The 22276-nt window shown below is 40.0% G+C and overlaps 1 protein-coding gene across 1 annotated transcript in view; it reads left to right on the forward strand.

Moving 5' to 3' along the window:
- The window catches only part of NCAN (neurocan), a 52707-nt gene that overhangs the window by 24731 nt on the left and 5700 nt on the right, over window positions 1-22276 (forward strand). Inside the window, exons 5-10 of the mRNA XM_053465739.1 lie at window positions 314-441; window positions 558-845; window positions 3287-4360; window positions 10038-11777; window positions 14185-14301; window positions 15731-15844. Coding sequence (XP_053321714.1) covers window positions 314-441; window positions 558-845; window positions 3287-4360; window positions 10038-11777; window positions 14185-14301; window positions 15731-15844 — 3461 coding nt within the window. The remainder of the gene's footprint in view (window positions 1-313; window positions 442-557; window positions 846-3286; window positions 4361-10037; window positions 11778-14184; window positions 14302-15730; window positions 15845-22276) is intronic.

Here is a 22276-nt window from a genome sequence, read left to right on the forward strand (position 1 = left end):
TGTGTAATTGTGTGTGAGCATGGATGTGCAATTGTGTGCGAGGGGATTGGTGTGTAATTGTGTGTGAGAATGGATGTGTAAGTGGGGTGACATGGAATGTGTGTTAGAATTAATGTGTACTTGTGTGCTAGTGAGTATGAGTGTGTGAATTTGAGTAAGTGTGTTTACGTATGTGTGCCGGAGTGTATGTTGGAGGGGGGGGCAAATATGGCACAGACCAGTTGTTGAAGTTGAGGGGCCCTGGGGCAGTTGGTTTCTAGTTATGCCCCTGACTTTAGTTTAGCCTAAAATCCCTTTGTGTGTCTATTTACAGGTACCCAATCAAAACACCTAGACCTGGCTGTTATGGTGATAGGAATAACCTTCCAGGTGTTAGAACGTATGGAGAACGGGATCCACAGGAAACATATGATGTTTATTGTTATACTAAGAACTCCCTAGGTAAGATTTCTGATTGAGAGAGGGTCAACTACATTATGAGAAACAACACATCTTATACCCATTCAGTGGCTCAAGGTTATGATGATTTATTGTCTTATGTGATATTTAAACTATAGGTGATGTATATTATGTTCCTGAGAGACGCTCCCTTGGTGGCGCCAGAACGTTGTGTCTGCAAGACGGGGCATCACTGGCAACTGTGGGACAGCTATACTCAGCTTGGAGGAAGGGTTTTGACCAGTGTGACCCAGGATGGCTGGCAGACAGCAGTGTACGCTACCCAATAAGGAACCCTCGAAGAAATTGTGGTGGAGAGGAACCTGGTGTGCGGACCCTTTACCAGTACCCAAATCGGACAGGATTCCCAAATCCAACCAGGAAGTTTGGAGCATACTGCTACAGAGGTATTGCTATAAGAACTGGGCCCCTAGGTGTTTGCTTTACAAAGTGTACTGTATGAAGGCATAGTTGAAGGTATTATTGGTATCAGTTTATACACCAGCACCCAACATTGCATTGTGGACATTGCTTTGTAGTATCCGCCACTGATTTTCTGCACTAGCACAGAGGTAAGATATACAGTAAGAGGTGAGCATTGGAAGGGAAGTGATTTAAAAAAAATCAAGTTTAGGATAATGAATAGTGTAACATGTGCCGCATAGTATTTGTATGCTTCCAAAACATCATAAATTGCTTGCATAGGCAGATTTTTTATGTCAAGTTGCTTCCTCCAGATCTAGTGCTGATTGCCTACTTTACAGTTCTTCATCACTGCTTATGTATAGATGTGTCTGTTAGAAACACTCTGAACTCACTTTCTTAATACAGATACCACAACATGAATATTTTAAAAAGACCATTTGACTATGAAAATCAGTAGTTAAAAGATCCATATAATCTGTTGCTTCAAATATTTTTCAGTCTAATATTTGGTATAATATCTAGCATTAATAATCAGTTGGTTTGATAAAGGAGCGTTATTATTGTTAATTGATTTATGTAGCACCGCCACATTCCATAGCAGTGTATAATTTGACATAACAAGTAGTGTACAACACTAACAAAACAAAAAGGTGGCAAAAAGTTAAGGCTTGCCCTGCTCAAGATTACAATCTAGCAGGGGGTGGGGGTATTTATATTTCGATAAGTTCTAGCCTATCATCTATATTCCAGCAGAAACATTTTTAAATAAGTTACACATACCAACTGTGTAGGGCTTCAGAAGGTTACCTGGAGATGAAAAAGGTAAAATTAATGAAGAAAGGCCAGAAATATTGATTCAGTTGAATCAATACGTTTGTCCTGACTAATCTTTTCCAATGAATATTTAATGTAAGTCTTAATCAGATAACTGATTATGCCCTTATGGAATAATGTTCTGCATGAGGCCTGCAAGTTCTCTTGTTTATTCAGGGTTGGAGGCAAGGATTTGGAGAACAAGCAATAAGGTAGAAAGCTTGTCAATAATTTATATATATAACAGCCAAAGATGTTTGACCAACATAGCAGGAATGTTCTCATGTATCAAAGTACTAGAACTGGATTTAGGGCTTTGCTAGGTATAAAACCTATGGAAAGCTATTCAAAAAATCTGTTCATGGCATAGGTTATTTGAGATGAGGTTTGGCCTGTATCCCGGGAATGCACATGCCCATCGGCTCTTGTCAGCTGAGCTTTAAAAACTTGTCTGTAGAGTACAAGGTGGATGCTTTCAAAATGTACCTCTCCTGTACTTTCATGTTCCTTCTGCAATATTTTGAATTTATAATGTATATCATAATATAAGAATAATAATAAATGTGACTAGTTGTCACCCTTACTGGGGTCAATGTTTGAAGAAGCTTGACTTGAAGGAAACTACTGTAGTTCCATCCCTTTCCTTTAAGGCAAAAAACCTATAAGCTGTGTTTCTTATAGCCTTGACTTCAGTGTGAAATGTTATCCTGTTTATTAAATATATTTATATCATGACAATAATTCAATATTAACATACACTGTATGACCAATATGATTATATGACACCTGACCATCACACCTTTATGAGCTTGTTGGACATCCCATTTCAAAACCATGGGCATTATTATGGTGTTGGACCATGCTTTGTGCACAGGGGCATAGAAAAGGGCCTTCCCAAACTACTGGCAAATATGTTAGAATTATACAGTTGTCAAAAATGTATTTTTTTGATGATATTAACATTACCCTTCACTAGAACTTGGGCCCAAAACCTAAAAAACAGCCAGGACCATTTGATTAGGCACAATGCATTACAGTAGGAAGGGTTCTCCTGGCATCTGCCAAACCCAAGTTCGTCCATCAGTGAAGCATGATTCATCACTCCAGAGGACACATTTCTGTTCTTCCAGACTTCCATACACTGTTTTAAAAGGTGCTTTGTGCAGGGATATGATGTCAAATGCCGGCACTCACCAGTAAAGACAACATTCATGAAAGAGGCTGCTAGGAGCGCTGCCTAAATTAACTCAACTCAATAATTAAGAGGCCCCCTCACATTGTTGTTATATAGAGTAGCTAATTTAAATATATGCAACATTATGGGCATCCAAAATTGAAGATATTTCCATATGCACAGTCCATCTTATATTAACCTGCCTTTGTTTGTATTTTTACTTGATGACAGGCTGAAATAATGGAATGCATGCTAATCCGGTTAGAGTTCTCAGTGTGGTTGTTGACAAAAATTAAACTCATAATTCTAGGGCTCTCAGTTCCTATGAATTGGCTGTTGAATGAAGCGCAGCTTCTTGCTATATTTCATAGCTTCTCTCTTCGTTCAGCATGATTGGATTCTAATTTATCTTTCTGACATGTTTCCTCCTAACAGCTCTTCAAGCAACAGCCCCAACCCTATTGGGGAATGAACCTCAAGGGCCAGCCTTCATGCCACAAGAGGACCTCGGGCTGATAAACCAAGAGCTTCAAAGTCAAAAGACTGGACAGGAAATACAATTGAAATTTAATAATGCTCTTCCTGCCATCGTCAAGCTAATGTCTACTACAAGTCATGGGTTATTTCAAATGGAAAGCAGTGATCCAGTAACACCCAGGGACTCAAAGGGAATTGAAAAGGAGATCAATGTCTTATCTTCACAGCTGCTTCTCCAGGCATCAGACACAGAAAATAAACAACAGACTGTGACCAGTGGACCACTTGAAGGAGGTTATTTCCATAACGTAGAGTCAGAAACATTGGCTGCAACAGAAATGTTAGTGTTAAAAGGAACAGCCATACATAAAATACAAGATATAAAACCAACTATAGTCTCTGTTAAAAAGAAAGGAAGACAATCAGCTGCTCCTAGGGGAAGGGAGGAGGACTGGTCATTAAATTTGGTGGATAGGGAGTCCAAGTCACAACAGAACCCTTGGCAAATTGTCAAACACTCAGAGACAGATTCATCAGAACAGTCTCCAGGCATTGAACAGTCATTAGAAAGGCATCCTTTGGTCAAACATACCAATGTAATATCTGAGGATGTCCGAAATTCACCTCAGTTTCCTTCGTTGTTAGATCATATAAGGAACCTGCCTACAGAATCATCTCCATCTAAAGTCTTTGAACTTACAACACTTCCAGAAAATGAGGCGCAAAGAACAGAGGTTTATACTGTGTCAAACCAAGGTTCATTTGAGAAGCCTAACTTTCATAGAGAAGCCGATTCTTCTAACCACACCTATATAGATCTCCACCAGCACAATACACAAAATCAGTTCAGTAAATCACAGTCGAATCTCCATACTGAGGATGAGAAGGAGCTGCTACGAACACATCACGAGAAAAGCAACCTGCTAGAAAACAGTGTGGAACTCACTACAGATATTCATCACAGCACTGTCCACTTTAATCATGGACATTTTGCACCATTGTCCAATGAAGTAAAAGTGGATAGAAATCAAAGTAAGCTTGCGTTTACATTTACATTACAACTTAAAGGATAGTTCTGCATTTCAAAAAGTAGATAATATACCAAAAGCATTATAATGCTTTCTGTTTTTTTTAACCGATTTGTTCTAAGGGGAACATTAACACTAGCTGGGGTACAGTTTAATCTGTGGTCCAGTAGTTGTTCTTTGTTCAACTAAATCGCTTTGACAGAAAACCAATTTGTACCTGGGCAGGCGTTATCGTTGGTGGCGAGTTTTATGAAGCATTAAGACAAAAATAATAACAGGAACAGATGGTGCAATTAACAATTATAGATTCTGTTCATACAGCTCTACAGGTAGATGGAGTAGAAGGAAGATTTATAGGGATGTGCTACATGGACAAGGAAGGTGTTTTGGGACGTTACATGTAGTTTGCTTTTCTTCTAGGATCGCAACTGAAGTGAAGAAAAGCAGATATGAAAAATAGAGTTATAGAAGGATTAGTGAGGAATCCAGTTGAGAAATTAATTGCATAATATCATTGCTTGTCTCCCATGGAAAAAGTTAGCCAACATATAGACCAGGATGACGCGGCTTAATTGATCTGCTTGGATTTCACAAATGTTTTTGGTGCTGTACCATAGAACAGGTCCCTGTATACTTGGAAACACACAGAAATGAGAAATAGTAGGCTTTAACTGCATTTAAAAAAAATCCATAAAAAATAGTGGAAGGTTGTGCTATAAAATGCCCAGGATTAAACCAGAAAGATTAAACACAACAAAAAAAAAGAGGGAAGGAGTAAGAGGGAGGCTGGCACATAGGCCTTTGCCCCAGGTTGCTTATACTACCTCTATTTTGTGCGTTTTACTTGTGGTCCAGCAAACAAGTATCTTAAATTAACAAGGATTTTAATTCAGAATTTACACCATTTACACCTTTCTGTGCTGCTATGGTGGGGTCACCTATTGGTAAATGTATGTTATATCCATACCTGGGAACTCTCCGGGTTTGACCCGGAGATTGCCGGGTGACGTACCGCTTCTCCAGTTCAAGACCGAATCCTCCGGGTCGCGGGAGCGGGGTCTTGACACGCCCCGTTCCACACCCATTTTCCCTTGAAACAGGGGTGTTTCCAGCAGATGTCAGAGGACCTCCCCCTGACATCAGCGGGACCTCCCCTTGATGTCAGTGGACCAGTAGACCAACTACAGTGGTCAGTCCTGGCCGCGTCCCACAAGGGAAGGCTCCGGGTAGCCAGAGGCCAAAAGTTCCCAGGTATGGTTATATCCCAAAAATGTTAGAGCATGCTGTGTTAATGGAATTTCCCTTGGGATAAGTGATGCCAGCCCTGCCATGGAGCCAATGCTCTTAGCATCACCAGATGTATTCAAGTTTATGTGAACAGTACATGCTTTCCTAGATATATTGACAGACTAAGTAGAACACTCTGTTAAGCTAATGGGTCAAATCATGGTGGCCCTATCTGCTCCTGTGGGTGCAGAATTGAGTCTTGAAGAGAGCAGATGAAGTGCCTTTATCTCCTGTTACAAGCTTCATTTAGCAATAAAATTACATCCTTGGTTACAAAATAGCTTCACAATAATGAACTTTCCGCATATCAGTCTTTACCAAATGATACAAGCATCCCTCCGCCTTCTAGCCTAGCTCATGCTGTTGGCTTTACACTGGTTACATCAGCCCTAAGATGGGAAGGAAACCGATCCTGGCACAGCAGTGGTCTGCATTGCTTCACAGGGGATTACATTTTTTTTACTTAGAGCTGTCAAAAATATTATTGCATTCAGTGGTGTGTGTTAACTTGTTACGCTGAGTGCTCCTAATGTTCAGCATGGATTACTGTTAGGCCCTGGCATAATGGAGGTGCGCTAACATAAGCACTTTAATGATCCAGTGGCTGAGACACATTTGAGTTTATATTTTTACAAGCCACATTAGCCCAGGAGATACAAAATTAGTGATTATCGGTATTAAGCACAAACATCATCACAACATGCCTGTAAATTGTTAGTTTTTCCGCATATGCCTCATTGTTCATTAGATATTTGTATGTGTAGATCATTGATAAACAGGGTATATAAACAATTAATACGTTTTTTTCTAGAATATGGCTATGGATAAATTGGGTTTTAGGGGCAAAATGGTAGGTTTTTAAAAACGAGTAAATACATACATACATACTTAAATGCTTTCGACTGGGAGGGAGGATTTACAGTCCCTGAGGAACATCTAGCTGTGAACAGAAACATTGACAGATCCAACTAATCTCTTTGTTGTTGTGGATTGGTCATTGTTTTAAGAAGTCCCATTCATCAGCCGGAGAATAGTAGTCTGGATATCGGAGAAAGGGACAGAGGCAACCATGCTTGAAATTAGTGTCAAGAAGATGTACTCATTCACATTTATATAAGAACACAGTGTGTGTTTATACATCTGGCCTTAACTTTCATCACTCGGGGCTGGAGATATATATATATGTATATATATATATATATATATATATATATATATATTTATATATGTGTGTGTGTGTGTGTCTGTAATAACCCCAGAGCAGATTGAACTGGACATGTGCATCAATACAAAATAATAGTAGAATTGGCTGTATACATCTGTAGGCACTGTTAAGTTAACAATACAAAGAAAATAATCATTTGTATAACATAATCAATTACTTTTCAACATCTCCGGTGCATGCACTGGAGATAAGACACAAATTCTATTTGCCAGAAGGCACTAGATATGCTCCATACCTTTTCTTATCCAATGCTAATATTCACAAGGGAATATTTGTGCATGTGTTCAGTATAAAATAATACTAGTTAGCTCTATTTGTAAAATGCAGGATTACAAATCATGATCTTTGGTATTTGGTACATCTCAGCGAAATTAGTTAACCATTGAAATACCTCAGATTACTCTAACATTTAACTTTTAAGAAAATAAATATAAAAAGGGTTCAGTGGACCTAAAGATCAAATAATGACTTGAATAGAAAACTAATGTTGCCTTAATTAGCTGCTATAAAATATAGTATATTCCTCAAATGAGCCAAAAACTAAACAAATAATTTGTCCGAAATTACTTTGGTCCTCATGCACCAAAGTATTTGCAAGTGTTTGGTGTCAAGATGTGCGTATCAGTGCAAGTATGTGTCAGATTATGTTGCTAGAATGTTAGGGGTGAGCCTAGGGTTAGTGGTAAAAGGGAGTGGTGGAAGGGAGGATGTATGTATATTTGTGTGAGTGTATGGCATTAGAGTGAGTTAGAGCAAGTGTCATGATGCCAGAAACCAGGAGCACACACCGCAGGAGTTATTCACCTAGATTAACCTACTGAAGGGTAGATGGGAGACCTGGGACTTTGAGGATCCCAATAGTATGAAGTCTCATGTAGAGGCAAATACTATAGGTACTGAGTAGTAGATAGCAAAGCACTTGCTGGAGGGCCAGATATCAGTATATAGAAGATACCACAGGTATTTGCTCAGGACAGATGGCCCCAGGATGCCAGGACAGGTACGCAAGGCAGGTAGTTAGCCAAAGCCGGGTTCTGTACACTAAGCAGCATCAGGATACAGATTTGCCAGGAAACAATCAAAATGCCACACTAGAGTGCTTCTGCACAGCCCTCATTGGGGGAAGTGATGTCACCAAAAGCCTGAACTAAGGGCAATGTAGTAGAGCTTGCCTCTTTTCACGTGAGGGCAAAATGGCTGTGCTTGCGCTGACGTCTTCTCCCCAATTGAAGAGTCAAAGAGTTACCACAAGCGCCTCCATATTGCCCTCAGTTCACTTGAGGACAAAATGGTGGTGTTTGCGGTGATGTCCTCTTCCTGATTGGAGGATCGGGAAGAGCATGTCACCACAGGCAGTGCCATATTGCCCTCAGTTGGAGCTTTCGGTGACGTCCTCTTCCACGATAGGAGGATTGGTGAGATTGACGAGGAGAAGAGAAGGGAGAAGATAAAAGATGAAGAAGATGTGGAAGTGGTCAGAGAAAGTGGGGAAACATTTAGAGAGCGTGAGAGAAAGAGTCAATGAGAGTGTGAGAGTGAATGGGGGCACCGGGCAACAAATTTTGTTCCCGAATCAAAAATGCCCTCAAATTTTGGCCGAACAGAATGGGCAGGGAACAAAGTTTGTTGCCTGAAAACAAAAAATGTGTCCAAATGTCTACAAACAACTGTGGTAATCTGTCCTGCATCGTTCTGTTCCTGTACTGTAAGGGTTTCCACTGTTACCATATAGTTTGCTGTAATTCTATGTCACACATCTAGCTGTTCTGATTTGAAGATTCTGACTTTCCAGGTCTTCTAACACACTGTCTCTCTAGACATTCTGTTCCAAACATCTTTGACATTTTAGATATTTTTTTAACCTGCAGATAATAGCTATTCTGCCTTGTCTAAAGCATAAAGAATGTGTCTCAGTAGAAGCCATAAATCATTGCTGATTGCAAAGGTGTAAAATACTGAGCAGATAGCTATATTGTCAGTTGTGCCATCACATTAAGCAGAACTGCTTGGAATCTGCAAATATGACTAGGAACAGAAATGACATTTTTCTTTACTGTTTATTTGCTAGCGAAAATATACCATCTGATTTGATTAATATAAGATGTTCTCTGTGTGACAGTGAGGAATACTTTTTATCCTAGTTATTTACCCTCCATAGCTCGGTTATTTACAATAAAATTCGTACAATCTAAAACAATGGAGGACTAGTAATGGAGAAAGAGTGGCAATCGCCATAGGTTATGGTTCTTATTTTGAGGACTTCTGTGTGTTTCAGCAAGCAATTCTTAATATGGCAGCAGTGCATATCTAAAATAATGAAGCCACATCTACAGGCTTGATTTTCCAATGGGACCAGTCTCTTGTGTTCTTACTTTTTATACCGGCTTTGTGAGGTCTAGACTGGTGAATAAAAGTCACCCTGGTACTTCAATGCTGCACACTAAAGGTCCACATTGTGCCTCTCTTGTCTTACACACTCTAACTTCTTTTTGTCCTTGAGTGCCACCAAATCTGATTGCAACTCTTTCCTATTCCATCCAAGTGAAACTGACAATATTTGGTTTGGGATATTTTGTGTCCATAATGGAGAAATTACCAACCTTGTTCAGAACTGCTAATACAGTTATTTTGAGCCAAGTGGGCAAAGAGAGAAGAAAAGACAGAATTGTGGAGCTATATTGCTTCACAAGAGTAGACAGAACAAAGTGGCCAGTTTAGTCAAATAAATAAAATAACCAGAACAGTCATTTTTTCTGTTATGGAAAAAAGCATTTGGAACACCGGTCTGTCTGTGTCACATGGCTGCAGGCTAGAATAATGAAATCTCTGGATTTATGTTACTATTTTATTTATAAACACCCAGTATATTCCATAGAAGAGCAATATATTAAAATGACACAATTTGTTGTGGCTTACGAAATATATATATTATTTTATACGTTATATTATATACAGTAGAGAAGGCAAAGTAGCCCACAGGTTTCCCAGGAACCTCAGACAGAGTATGTTTGCTTCTTAAATCATGTCATTTTTATCTTGATGTTAAAATGGAGTGTTATTATAAGGTGAAGTAAGTGATTGCTCTTCCTGCTGTTTATACCTTATTGACAACTGAGAGATAATGTAATGTTTCCATCTGAGTTTAATCATAGTGTGCTTGATATCACAGGACTGACAAACCTGGGGGATCAGGAGAAAACAGACAACTTGACATCTACTGCAATTTATCCGGACACGGGTGGTGTTGATGACAATAAACACCAAGAACAGACGTCAGTTCCAGATACATTCAGCTCCATTACATCAACTACAAGCTACCTCCTAGGTAATGGAATGGTGGATGCTTATCATCCAGCAGTATGGGATAGGAAAACAGAATTCTCCAGTGAAGACAAAGAACAGCCATCGACTGTGACAGTATCAATGACAGAAGAGGAAATTGGCAGACAGATTGACAGATTGGCATTAGGAACAAGTCAAAAAAATCCTAAACGTCTTGAAAATGTAAAACAGAGGGATGAAGAATCTGTTTCATCTTTCAGCGAAAGATCTAAGTTAACATTGGAGAAGTCTCACAAGAACCTAGCAGTACAGAATAGGGAAGATGCTGAGGGGGTTTCAGGGGATACCAATGCTAGCAACAGCATGGCTGAAGCTCAGGCAAAAATATCACAATTCCCTAGCACTCCTACTCCAACTCTGGGAGCTCAGTATTCAGATGACTTTTTCTTTCCAAGTATAGATATTTCCAAAACAGAAGCAAGCGTGAATAAAGTGAAATTAGACGAAAGAGAGGATGAACCGTATGTTAATTTTCAGGAAAGGCAAGGAAAAGAGATTACTTTCTCTGAAAAACTGGCTTCTGCTGTAAAAAAAGTCACAGAAAAGTCAGATGTCTACGAGGCCACCATACGCACACTGAATGAGCTACCCACCACTTCTCCACATTCAGGTTTTGATAAGCCTATCCAAAACATAAAAGGTGAAATTGCCAGCAAGAAAGATCAGGATTTGGTTACAAAAGCAAGTGGCCAGAATCCAGATACAGTAGGTTTTAGTAGAGCAGACACATTACCATCTTTGTTCCTTCCCTCTGCTACAGAAATGACAAAAAACACAGACTTCCTACATGTACAAAGTTATAGCTTATACACTGAGAAGGCAAAGCATGTCCTAAGTACCCACACATCATCTGGCATCAAAAACTATGAAACTCCAGGGGAAACAAGACTATTGGCTGCTCAGGTCACTCTGACAGAGCCAACCCATATTTTGTCTTTGACAAATCAATACAACCAGGACAAAATTACTGAAGCCTTACACTCAACCAGTAAAGATTCTCAGAGAGTTGCTGCAGAGGCTCAAATCTGGACCACAACAACACCCATTATTACACACATACTTGAAACTATTGATAACTTGCCAGTATCTGACTCCATAACTGAGAGCTACAAATTGTCATCAGAATATGGAAAAATTGAAGCGGCCCATGGGACATCAATACCCATTACTGAGTTTGAACTTTATGGACCAAAAGCAGATTCAAAATTATTTAGGCAGAATTATAGAAATGGTCAACCAGAAGTTCCCAGTAGAGAATCAGAAAACATGGTGAAGCAAGTAGTCACACCAAGATCATTGCAAAAACCCAGCCATCTACTACTACAAGCCACTGTGGGTTCCAGTGAAGAACAAGAGCTCAGTGTCCTGGGTTCTTCTGTCCGTCCTTCCAATGCACCTATCACTCATTCTATCAGCTCTGTTCTACGTCCAGTCTTGTCTGTACCAGAAAACACAGAAAGGTCACGGATTGAAGAGGTATGGTCTAGGGACAAAGGTGAAGACCTGGGTAGTGGAGGAGAAGAGGACAGTGAACAGTGGCTGATGGAGGATCGTACAAGTGCTCAGGGTTAGTTCCAGTTTAGTTAGACCATTACTAATTGTTGTGGCTTACTAGTACAAGCAACTTTTATGTTATTACTTGTAATGCATAACAATGCGCAGTAAGAAACCAAAAACATACAGAAAGATGTAAAAAGAAGGTAAGACACACATAACAGTCAGTTGCAAACATGACCTTTTACATACTGCTCATAAATTGCTAATTAATCTCAGTAATTGTGGTGATTAATCAGAAACAGAAACATTTTGTTGTTATTGTTGGAGAGAATAATCCACAAAAGAATGTTAGATATTAGATTCACGCATAGAGTGAATCATGGCCTGAGATATAGAACCTCAGAGATATTCTAAAGGGAATCATTATAGAACCAACATATTTCTTTTACTTGATAGCTCAGAAGAAGATCTACATAACATGCAAATTCATTGGGGGGTAGTAAATTAAAACATATTTGGAATTAAATGTTAAAGACAGGCAGGGGCACTTGGATAATATAACTGTGAATGATGCCCTGCCACCCATTTGTGTGCCAACCATAATATTACTTTATGATGATAAATATAAAAGGCCATGTATACAGATGACCACAGATGTTCAGTTTCCATGACAACTATACATATTCTGTGCCCTCTGCCAGGCAGTTAGGGGGGGGGGGATTTCAGCAGTGTTCTGCTAATGAGGCCCAGCGAGCCCATTCTGAGACGGACGTAGATTTAATAGGGATACACCACAGCATTTTCAGCCTGAGAGTTTTGGCATTCATAAGCCCATAACGGCAGATTATTCAAAAGGGAGCATCTCGGAATTTAAAGGTGCCTTCCCACTACACAACAAAGAGCTTAGAAATATGACAAATGTGTGTCAGAGGTTTTTTCATAAAATTGTAATGTTCGTATGTCTCTCTGCGCCGCCTTTCTCATCAGTTTCCCAGCTGCTTTGCATTTTTCTACTTTCTCCTTCTCCCCATCTATCCCTTCCCTTGTTCCTTATTCTTGTCTTGTCTCGTCGCTGCGAATCCCTTTGTCCTCTCCTTTTTCACTGTGGTCCTTATTTCTCACTGTTCCTTTGTTCCTGGAGACAATAATTGGAATGGGAGGTAGTAACAAAACAACAAAGGTTGCAGAGCCTTTTAATTGCTTTACGAGCAGCCTGCAATTCGGTAGCTTTTCTATTGAAACACTTTATAGTTTTGTGGAGTTTTATAGGGAAAAATCACTTCATTTTATTTCCAGCAGCTCCTGTTCTTTACAAATTGTAAAGCAAAAACTATGCTCATTTGCAAATGGAATATAAGATTGGATGGATAAATAAGCCCATAGTTGCTCTGGAGTAGGGGTACTCATCTCCCGTTTTAGTGCTGTGAAGCCTTGCAGCTGGATGCATTTAGCGTTATCTGGATGATGTCATAGATAGGCTATAAAATGGTTTTAGTCGTTCTAAGGTGAAATAGTCTATAAAGTAGAAGTCACGCTAATTTCTTTCTCAGTTGTCAGGAAAGCCAACTGTAGCAAGCAGCACTAACAGGTCTAATGCCCATGCCCACAGTGCTTGCACAGGCACAGATACTTTCCTCTTGTGGTTGGATTCAGTATTGATCTCAACCACTCAACAAGCCAAGGTGTTATCAAATAAAAGACACGGTGCTATGCAGAAACATTGCAGAACATGAAGATGTTGGGCACTTCAGTACTTTGGAATAAACGAGCAGTCATAGTCATCGCAATGAAGTGGGGTTACAACCCATGAGCTTCACTACTAACATAAAATGGTAATCACAAAGCAAGCAAGTTTTACTCCACCTTTATATAGAATTGCATTCTCTCACCCCCGGATGTGTTGTCAATAGATTTTTGACACAGTTGTTCTGTGAACGCATTTAGTGTAAGACACTTGTGTACTCTTCACCCTATCTTATCTTTCTTTTCTCGCTGTGTTTTATATGCATTATGATTGCAGGGCTCTTGAAAGATTCCGGCTCTTATTATGCTACCGAGTCGTCATGAATATGTCGTAATCTATTTGTTTCTCCATATACAATGATATACAATGACAAAAAAAAAGATGTAAACACAGATCATATATTTGTATTTGCAGAGGTCTGCTGAACAGCCAATAAAGTCAGATTGTCTATCAGTGAGAAATATCACATTATTATTACGATGCGGCTGGATTAGAATACCAAGCCCATCAGCCAGATACACCTTTTGACTTTCAGTGAATGTCTATCAGTCTGTGCACCGCTTCTGGCAATGTGATGTCTGCTTTATAAATCCCTTTTGACGAATAATATATCACAACGGAGAATATGCGAAGCGATGCCTTTTATTTATTCCCAACATAAGCCTGTCATTCCGATGGTTGAAGTTGAGAGGGATTGTTTAACCTTTAAGTCTGTATTTTGATTGTGTTTCAGGGGAGCCGCAGCCTTGTTCACACAATCCTTGCCTACACATGGGGAGCTGTCACTCTAATGGGAGCACATACAGCTGCATCTGCCACAAAGGTTACACAGGGGAGAACTGCGAAATAGGTACGTTACAGCACACGGGCTGTATTATGAGGGGGGAGCATTATATTGCATTTAATAGGTTGCGTGTGGGAGAGTTCTGTGGCATAAAAGCCGTTAATTATAAAGAGCTATAGGCAGGGCAGTGTAGGAGTTTATTAGTGATGTGGCTGGAAAAAATAAAATCACTGTTTATCAGCTTACCAGCAATGTACAGTATAAACCATGTCCACAAACCACTTTTTTGTAAATAAATAAAAATACATTTAAAAAAAATAATAATATATACCGGTATATCATAAATATATATAAAAAAAATACAAATACCCTTATAGGGAAATGATGCTACAATACCGGCTTTTTTCAGCAGCTATATATTATTATAAACCATAAAATTTCCCCAAAACAAGCGAGTACCTAAAAGCCAGGAACCATGAATAAGTGAATATTTCACAGAATAACAGCGTGCAGACATTCTTTTAGAAGACGCTGAATTGTACATAAAATTGCGAAAGACCGTTATAGTAACCATGTATCAGTACAATTGTCACAACTGGCGTGAACTATTATGAACACTGTGTAGGTATTCGCTTGCCTTGTTTTGGGGTAACTTTATGGTATATATATATATATATATATATATAATTACGAAAGTTATACATGGGTGCCCCACTGTCACATCGATCACATGTAAAATACATGATTTCCAGCAAAGCCAATAACACGTCTCACATACTCTCTGCCATCCCGTAATCTCCGTCACGTGATCCAATGGATGATATGATATTTCTTTTAAATGTGTGTGTCCCTCCACCATTGTGCCACAAACCATTTTTACCCCACCGGTTAGTGATAAAGTATACCCCACAATAACAAGGTAGGTTAATCATAGCAGTAATCATGGCAACTTCTAGTTTATTTTTTTGTTGTGTGTGTTTTTTGATGTGTGTGTATTTAACAAGGGGGGAGCGTTAAAAGAATGTGACAGAGGAGACTGGAACCCCTACCAACCCCGCTGATCATTAGGGGGTGCTTATTAATGAGTACCTGCTTTTCATTTTTTTATATGCACGGGGGGTATTGGGAGTGCTTGTTGACGTGGCTAGCTGAAAATCCTGCTTAATCTTGAATTAATTATTTTGTTGTGGCTAACAAGATGTGCCGATCAGTATAACAACCTCTCCATTATGCTGCTAAACATTGATGGAAGTCTTAATGTACCTGTATTTCAAATGTACTTTTCTTCAACAGCAGGCATAAGTAGTTAATGGCTAAAGAAATGTTTAATAGGCTAAAGTCCTCTGTAATAGCTACATATTCATTCACTATTAGAAGTCCAGTTACACACTCATACATGGAAGCCCAACATAGCACATCATAGATCATACTGCTTGCCGTAGGTTTCTAATTCTACTTGCACTGATAACAGCAAATGCTTGCCTGTTGTTTACAGACATTGATGAATGCTTATCCAACCCCTGTCAGAACGGAGGAACCTGCATTGACGAAATCAATTCCTTCCTATGTCTATGTCTGCCAAGTTACGGAGGGAGCACATGTGGCAAAGGTATGAAGAACCAGAGGACGCATCACAAAAAGTTAACTTCCTAATATACTAGGATAGAAGGAAGGAGAAAAAATATGAAAAGGAGAAGACAGCTGTTTGGAAGAAGACAGATAGATAGATAGATAGATAGATAGATAGATAGATAGATAGATAGATAGATAGATAGATAGATGGATAGATAGATAGATAGATAGATAGATAGATAGATAGATAGATAGATAGATAGATAGATAGATAGATATGGAGCCAGTGTGTACCATTCATCTCGGGTATTTTAGTATATGGTGTCACGTGCAACTTCCTGGCATATGCAAATAAGAGAGCCTTTGTAACAGTGAGACATACCTTGTCTATATATTTGCCCCGCAAAAGATAAATAAAAACAGGAGTGATTGCATTTAGAGGAGCACAATTAAGATACAAAGATCGGTATGGTAAGGTGCAAAAGGCAAGCAAATATTGAATAGCAAGACAGTGAGATGTCTCTAAGCACCACAGATCGGTCTCTCACTCCTGATAATTCACCAGAACAGCATTCTCAGATCAATACTTCAGCGAGGAAGAGTGCTCAGGAATACAAATAGAATTCCACCAGACAATTACATTGTCATCGGCGCATTGTGACAGCCCCCTCCTCCAGCTCCTTTGGCCTTAAATCTGCTTTCGGCAGTCACATCTGTCATTCTCTGTCCACTCTTCACATCCATTTATTTGTCTATGTCCTTTCTATGTATGTGTGCATTTAGTCAAATTATAGGCTGCTGGTTTTATTTGCTTTATTCAGAATAACAGAAAACCAGGTCCTACGACGCGGTTAGATTTCTGTTTAGACAGTATTGATACAGGATCATAGTGTGTGCTTGGGAGATGAGCGGACGGCAATGGTTAAATGTACAGAAAAAAAAAACATACAAAAAGGGGTGCGCACAATCTAGAAAGGTATTTTATTTCAGATTCCTGTGTATCCTTTTGTCCCGATCTAAGTTTTCACGGCTGAATCAATGGGGCTGCATTGCATTTTTAACCCATGGATACCCATGGACTCGCCAAACTTGGGGTATTTGACATAGTGGGGGCCCGAGCAATATATGGCCATATAGTGTGATGGAATACCCAATATTTATGTCTTATATAGGTGTTTCTTAAGTGTATTTGCTGGGTACGCGTTGAATTCTTGCTTTGTTTAATGGTTACATTTACACTTTGGTTAACAAGTTTCTGATGGGTGTCTAATTCATTTGTTTTGGGTTGATAGAAATTCAAGATGGCTACTCCTATAAAATACTGTTTATATTAGGAGCTTGTTACGTTAAAGCAACTGGCAGCAGAAGATTGTATGTTATTAATGATAATATGGTCTAACAATTTTAGTGTATCGTGTAAACCCAGCACCAGCCTCCTTGGCTATGTGGCAAGTGGGGTTAAGAACCAGGCTTGAGGGCAAGCCAGATGAAGAATCTTGGGGCCCTGGAGCCCTTATACACAAAGGGACCCCACTTTTCTTTGGTCCACGTCCACATAAATAAAACATTTAATGTAAAATGAACCAAAAACAGTATATTGCAGATTCCTTTATAATATCACACCAAGCAAACGCTAAGCATTGGCGTTATAATCTAAGGCTTGGCCACTGCACATGTGCAAACTCTGTTTCACCGTAAAATAGGCACTACGCATGCACAGCCAATTCATTACCAGTCTGTTCTGATAAATATATTTATTTCAATGTCATTGTTTCTTAATATCTCTAACTTCTCATTTACCCCCTGTCTTGTTTTCTCATAACATTAGTTTGTCTAGGTTTTTTTTGTATTTCTCTACTTTATTTTTCCTATTTATTTGACGTATTATTTCCTTGCATTTTTTGGCTGAGACTGAAGTGAATGGACCTTTAAGTACACTTGGAACACTAGATTTTACACAGACCGACCTGTCTCTTGCTCCATTACACCCTTATCTTTACTGATTAGCACGGGTAATGGGAAGGGACAAATAAGATGCTGTCATCCTACAGCTTCATAGAAAGTCACTTTACAATTATAATTGTTTCACAGTCTTTGCTGTTAGCTTAGTTTAGATTCCTTGAGGGAAGCCAATTAGACATACTGGAGGTATTGCAGCAGTTAGGTCAGCAGTTCGGGGTGGGTTGGGGGGGGTGTTTGTGCTGAGTCAGCTCCCCGCAGTGAAACATTACCTATGTCAGCAGTTGCCGCCACATGTCAGTGTCCACCCTTCTCGCCTCCTAATGTGTTTTCCTCCATCTGTACCAGAAACAAGACAGATGTGCAAGGAGAAAGAGAAGAGAGGAGAAGGGAAGTCAAGGTGAAGAATAATGAGAAGAGAGAGGAAATTGTGCTCTGTTTGGAGCATATAATGTCGCTGGCTTTCCTCTTCCTCTTTGTTCTTCTTCATAGATAGATGTCAGGATGGCCCTCAGTCAATTATTATTTTTCACCTTTCCTAGTGGTCAGTTGATCACAATTTACAGATGTGTCATACGCAGAGGCAGGCACAGACATGAGGACATTTTCGAAATTACCTGGATTGGTGGAGAACACAAACATTTTTTATTCATTAATAGTTTCCATTAGTTAAAGATGTATTAAGTAACCAAGTGCTTTTCACTCTATCCTCTTTAAGAAAAAAACCCAAAATAGTAATGAACATGCTGTAAAGCTAATAATGACACCATTAAAACACTAAGTGACTAGGTATTCACAAATTACCAGACTTTTAACTCATTAAGTCACGGTTCTGCACAGCCTATTGACTAAATCTTTACACTGATAAAAAAAATGCATATACACAGTTAAGTTATAACATTTCCTAAATAGTAGAGTTTAAAAAAAGAAATTCTGTCATGTTGTGTTGAATGGGTTACCACCACCATGAGTATAGGTAATTGGTGTTTCCAATACATAAAACAAAATGCCTTATTTTTTAAACCTAGGTTCTCAAGGCCACAATTATCACAGAAAGTTTTTTTTTTTTACTCTTGTTCACCTCTTTTATTCTTGCTGCCTGCTCCTTTTCCTTTGTTACATCCAGTTCTAGCCGATATTAAAAATTTCCTTTAACCCCAACCCTCTTCCCAGAAAAAGCCAACATAGCCAAGGAGTCAGCTATCTCCCTGATCTGGTACCGCGGCATGGTCTTTTTAAAAGCAGTCTCTACACTGCGTGCCGGAAAGTCATGTCATTTCTAGCGCCCAGAGAAGACTGCCATTAAAGAGACCAGATCAGGTCGCCACGACGTGGCAGTGTTTGATTTTGCGGTGGTCCCAGAGGTGGACACCGGACTTCTTTGTGGAGGACGCAGGTGTCCGTGTACAGACACCTTGCCCATCACTGATCATGGGACAGATTAAAAGGGATGTGTACTGTCCCAGACATAGGCAGTAAGAGAGTGTGTCCATTGCTTGCTCTCTCCTGACCATCAATTGCTCCCCAACATTGAAAAGACTATGCAGGAGTCTAAATATTCTCCATATAGTTATGTTAGTGTTTTTTATTTAAACACACATGATTATTTGTTTTTTTTATTGCATTTTAAACCCATTTTAAACCCACCCATAACATAGTCACTTTGGGTGCTATGTATAAAAAGTGATTCTCAGGCAAAAGTTGAAAATTTGTCTTACCCAGCAAAGTAGAATGGCATAGGCTGAAATCCTAGGTTTAGGACTAGGCCAGCATCTGGCGCAAATCACATGGCCCTGGGTTAGGCCTAAATACATCGGTGGTTTTACCACATAAAGCAATGGAAGTGAATGTAATACTCACTGGATTATTATATCGGTCACTTTTTATACATAGTCTGCTATTTATCAAGCATGTGGTATTGGTAGAACCAAAATCTAAACACCACATGCTCTGAGCTAAAATAACATGTACAGGAAGGAATTGTTAATGGGATTGAAAATAAAAAGATTACTAATTCCCCGGGGGGATGCGCTATGTTGCAAAAGACTGTCGTTGAATCAGGCCCGGACTGGGACAAAAAATAGGCCCGGGCATTTAAGCCTGAGCAGCCCATATTTATTGATTTATTTATTTATTTATTGTTAAAGCCCACCCTTCATGTACCATCTTTGCATTTAATCATTCACACAAATCATTAACACATTCATTAATGCAGTCTCACAAATCATTCAAGCAATTCATCCACACATGAATTCATTAATTGTCATACGCATTCACACAATTCATCCACACATTTATTCATTCATTCTCATACGCATTCACACTACCCCCTCTCATCATCTTATCTGCCCCTTCTCACTATGTTCCCCCTTTTCACTATGTAACCCCCTTCCCCACTTATCAATATGTACCGCCTCTATCTAACCCCTCTCCCCCTTTCTCACTACCTAACCCCCCTCTGCCCCTTCTCACTGCAGCCCCCTCCCTCACCCTACTTACCTTGTTGCCAGAGCAAGCAGCAACTGCGACCGCGCCTGTGGCAGGGCAGGATTGACTTAGGGGCTGATGGAGCTGCAGCTCCAGGCTAGTACCTTAAAATATGGCCGCATTAAGGCAGAGCCCCTTAAGCCCGCCGCAACTGCAACCGGGTCCGCCACTCTAAGGCAGAGCCGGCCTTAGGTGTTCTGGCGCCCTGTGCGGACTACTCCTCTGGTGCCCCCCCATCCCAAAAAAAGAAAGGAATAAAAACTTGTAACAAAACTCCCCTTTCTCACTATCTATCCCCCTGTATCACTATCTACCACCTCTGCCTCTTCTCACTGTTATCATTATATACTGAGGCAGACATTGACGGTGGTACAGCATAATACTTATCACTATATACTGAGGCAGAAATTGACAGTGGTACAGCATAACACCTACCACTATATACTGAGCCAGACAATGACGGTGGTACAGCATAACACCTATCACTATATACTGAGGCACACATTGACAGTGGTACAGCGTAATCCCTATCACTATACATTGAGCCAGACATTGACAATAGTGCAGCATAACACCAATCACTATATACTACGCCAAACATTGATGTGGTGTAGGCCTACCACTTCATTGTCTGGCTTAGTAGTAGGGATGCACCGAAACGAATTCTGGACTGAAACCGAAAATGCAGCATTTACCTGTCCGAAACCGAATATGACCTCCCCACACCATAAAAAAATCTAACACTTTTATTTAAAGTAAGTAACACACCAAAATAGGACAAAACAATTAAAAAACAATATTATATGTATATATATATGATTGTTAACAGCAATCACATTCCTATCATGCCCAGGCATACCCAGATTCCAGGATGTACTCGCAGACTTGGCATGATAGGAGTATGATTGCCCTATCTACCCCTTCTCACTCCCTTCTGCCCCATCTACCCCTTCTCACTCCCTTCTGCCCCATCTACCCCTTCTCACTCCCTTCTCCCTTTCTACCCTCTTTCCCCCGTCTCACGCCCTTTTCCCTATCTACCCCCTCCTAACTATCTACCCTCTCCCTCTTTGAAGTTCACTTACCTTTCAGGAGTCCTGCGGTGGGGGTGCAAGGCCTCTGCCTCCCAGCTCTGCCACTGTATGGAACAGTATAGAGTGATGGGAGTTATGATGTACTTTTAGAGCATAATTAGATCATGAAAAAGACATTGGAAATGGTACAGCATAACACCCATCACTCTCACACACTTACCAATCCACACATATATACCAATCCACACATATATACCAATCCACACATATATACCAATCCACACGTATACCAATCCACACGTATACCAATCCACACGTATACCAATCCACACGTATATACCAATCCACACGTATACCAATCCACACACATATACCAATCCACACACATACCAATCCACACGTATACCAATCCACACGTATACCAATCCACACATATATACCAATCCACACACATACCAATCCACACGTATGCCAATCCACACGTATGCCAATCCACACGTATATACCAATCCACACATATATACCAATCCACACATATACACCAATCCCCACATATACACCAATCCACACATATATACCAATCCACACATATATACCAATCCACACATATATACTAATCCACTCTCACTGAATATTTTCCTACCTTTCCTCTTTTCTCCTTACAGCTCCTTTTCCTCCTCTTCGCTCCTCTTCTTCAGTTCTTCTGTCTTCTCTGTCTTCTTCCGGTTCAGAGGGCAACAGCTGCTGTGCGCCGGGGTTTGTTGTCAGATCCCGGCGCACAGCAGCTGTTGCCGTGCAGATCACAAGGGAGCGGTATCAGAGGTCTTTAACAGACCTCCGGCTCCCTTGAGTGATTTTAAGCCGGGTTGAACCCGGCTTAAAATCAATCAAGGGAACCGGAGGTCTGTTAAAGACCTCCGATACCGCTCCCTTGCGAACCTGCTCCTCCAGCGGCGGACATTACTGTCCGTCTCTGGAGGGGTGCCGGG

Source organism: Spea bombifrons, chromosome 1 (assembly GCF_027358695.1).
Source record: "Spea bombifrons isolate aSpeBom1 chromosome 1, aSpeBom1.2.pri, whole genome shotgun sequence".
NCBI classification, from domain to species: Eukaryota; Metazoa; Chordata; class Amphibia; order Anura; family Pelobatidae; genus Spea; species Spea bombifrons.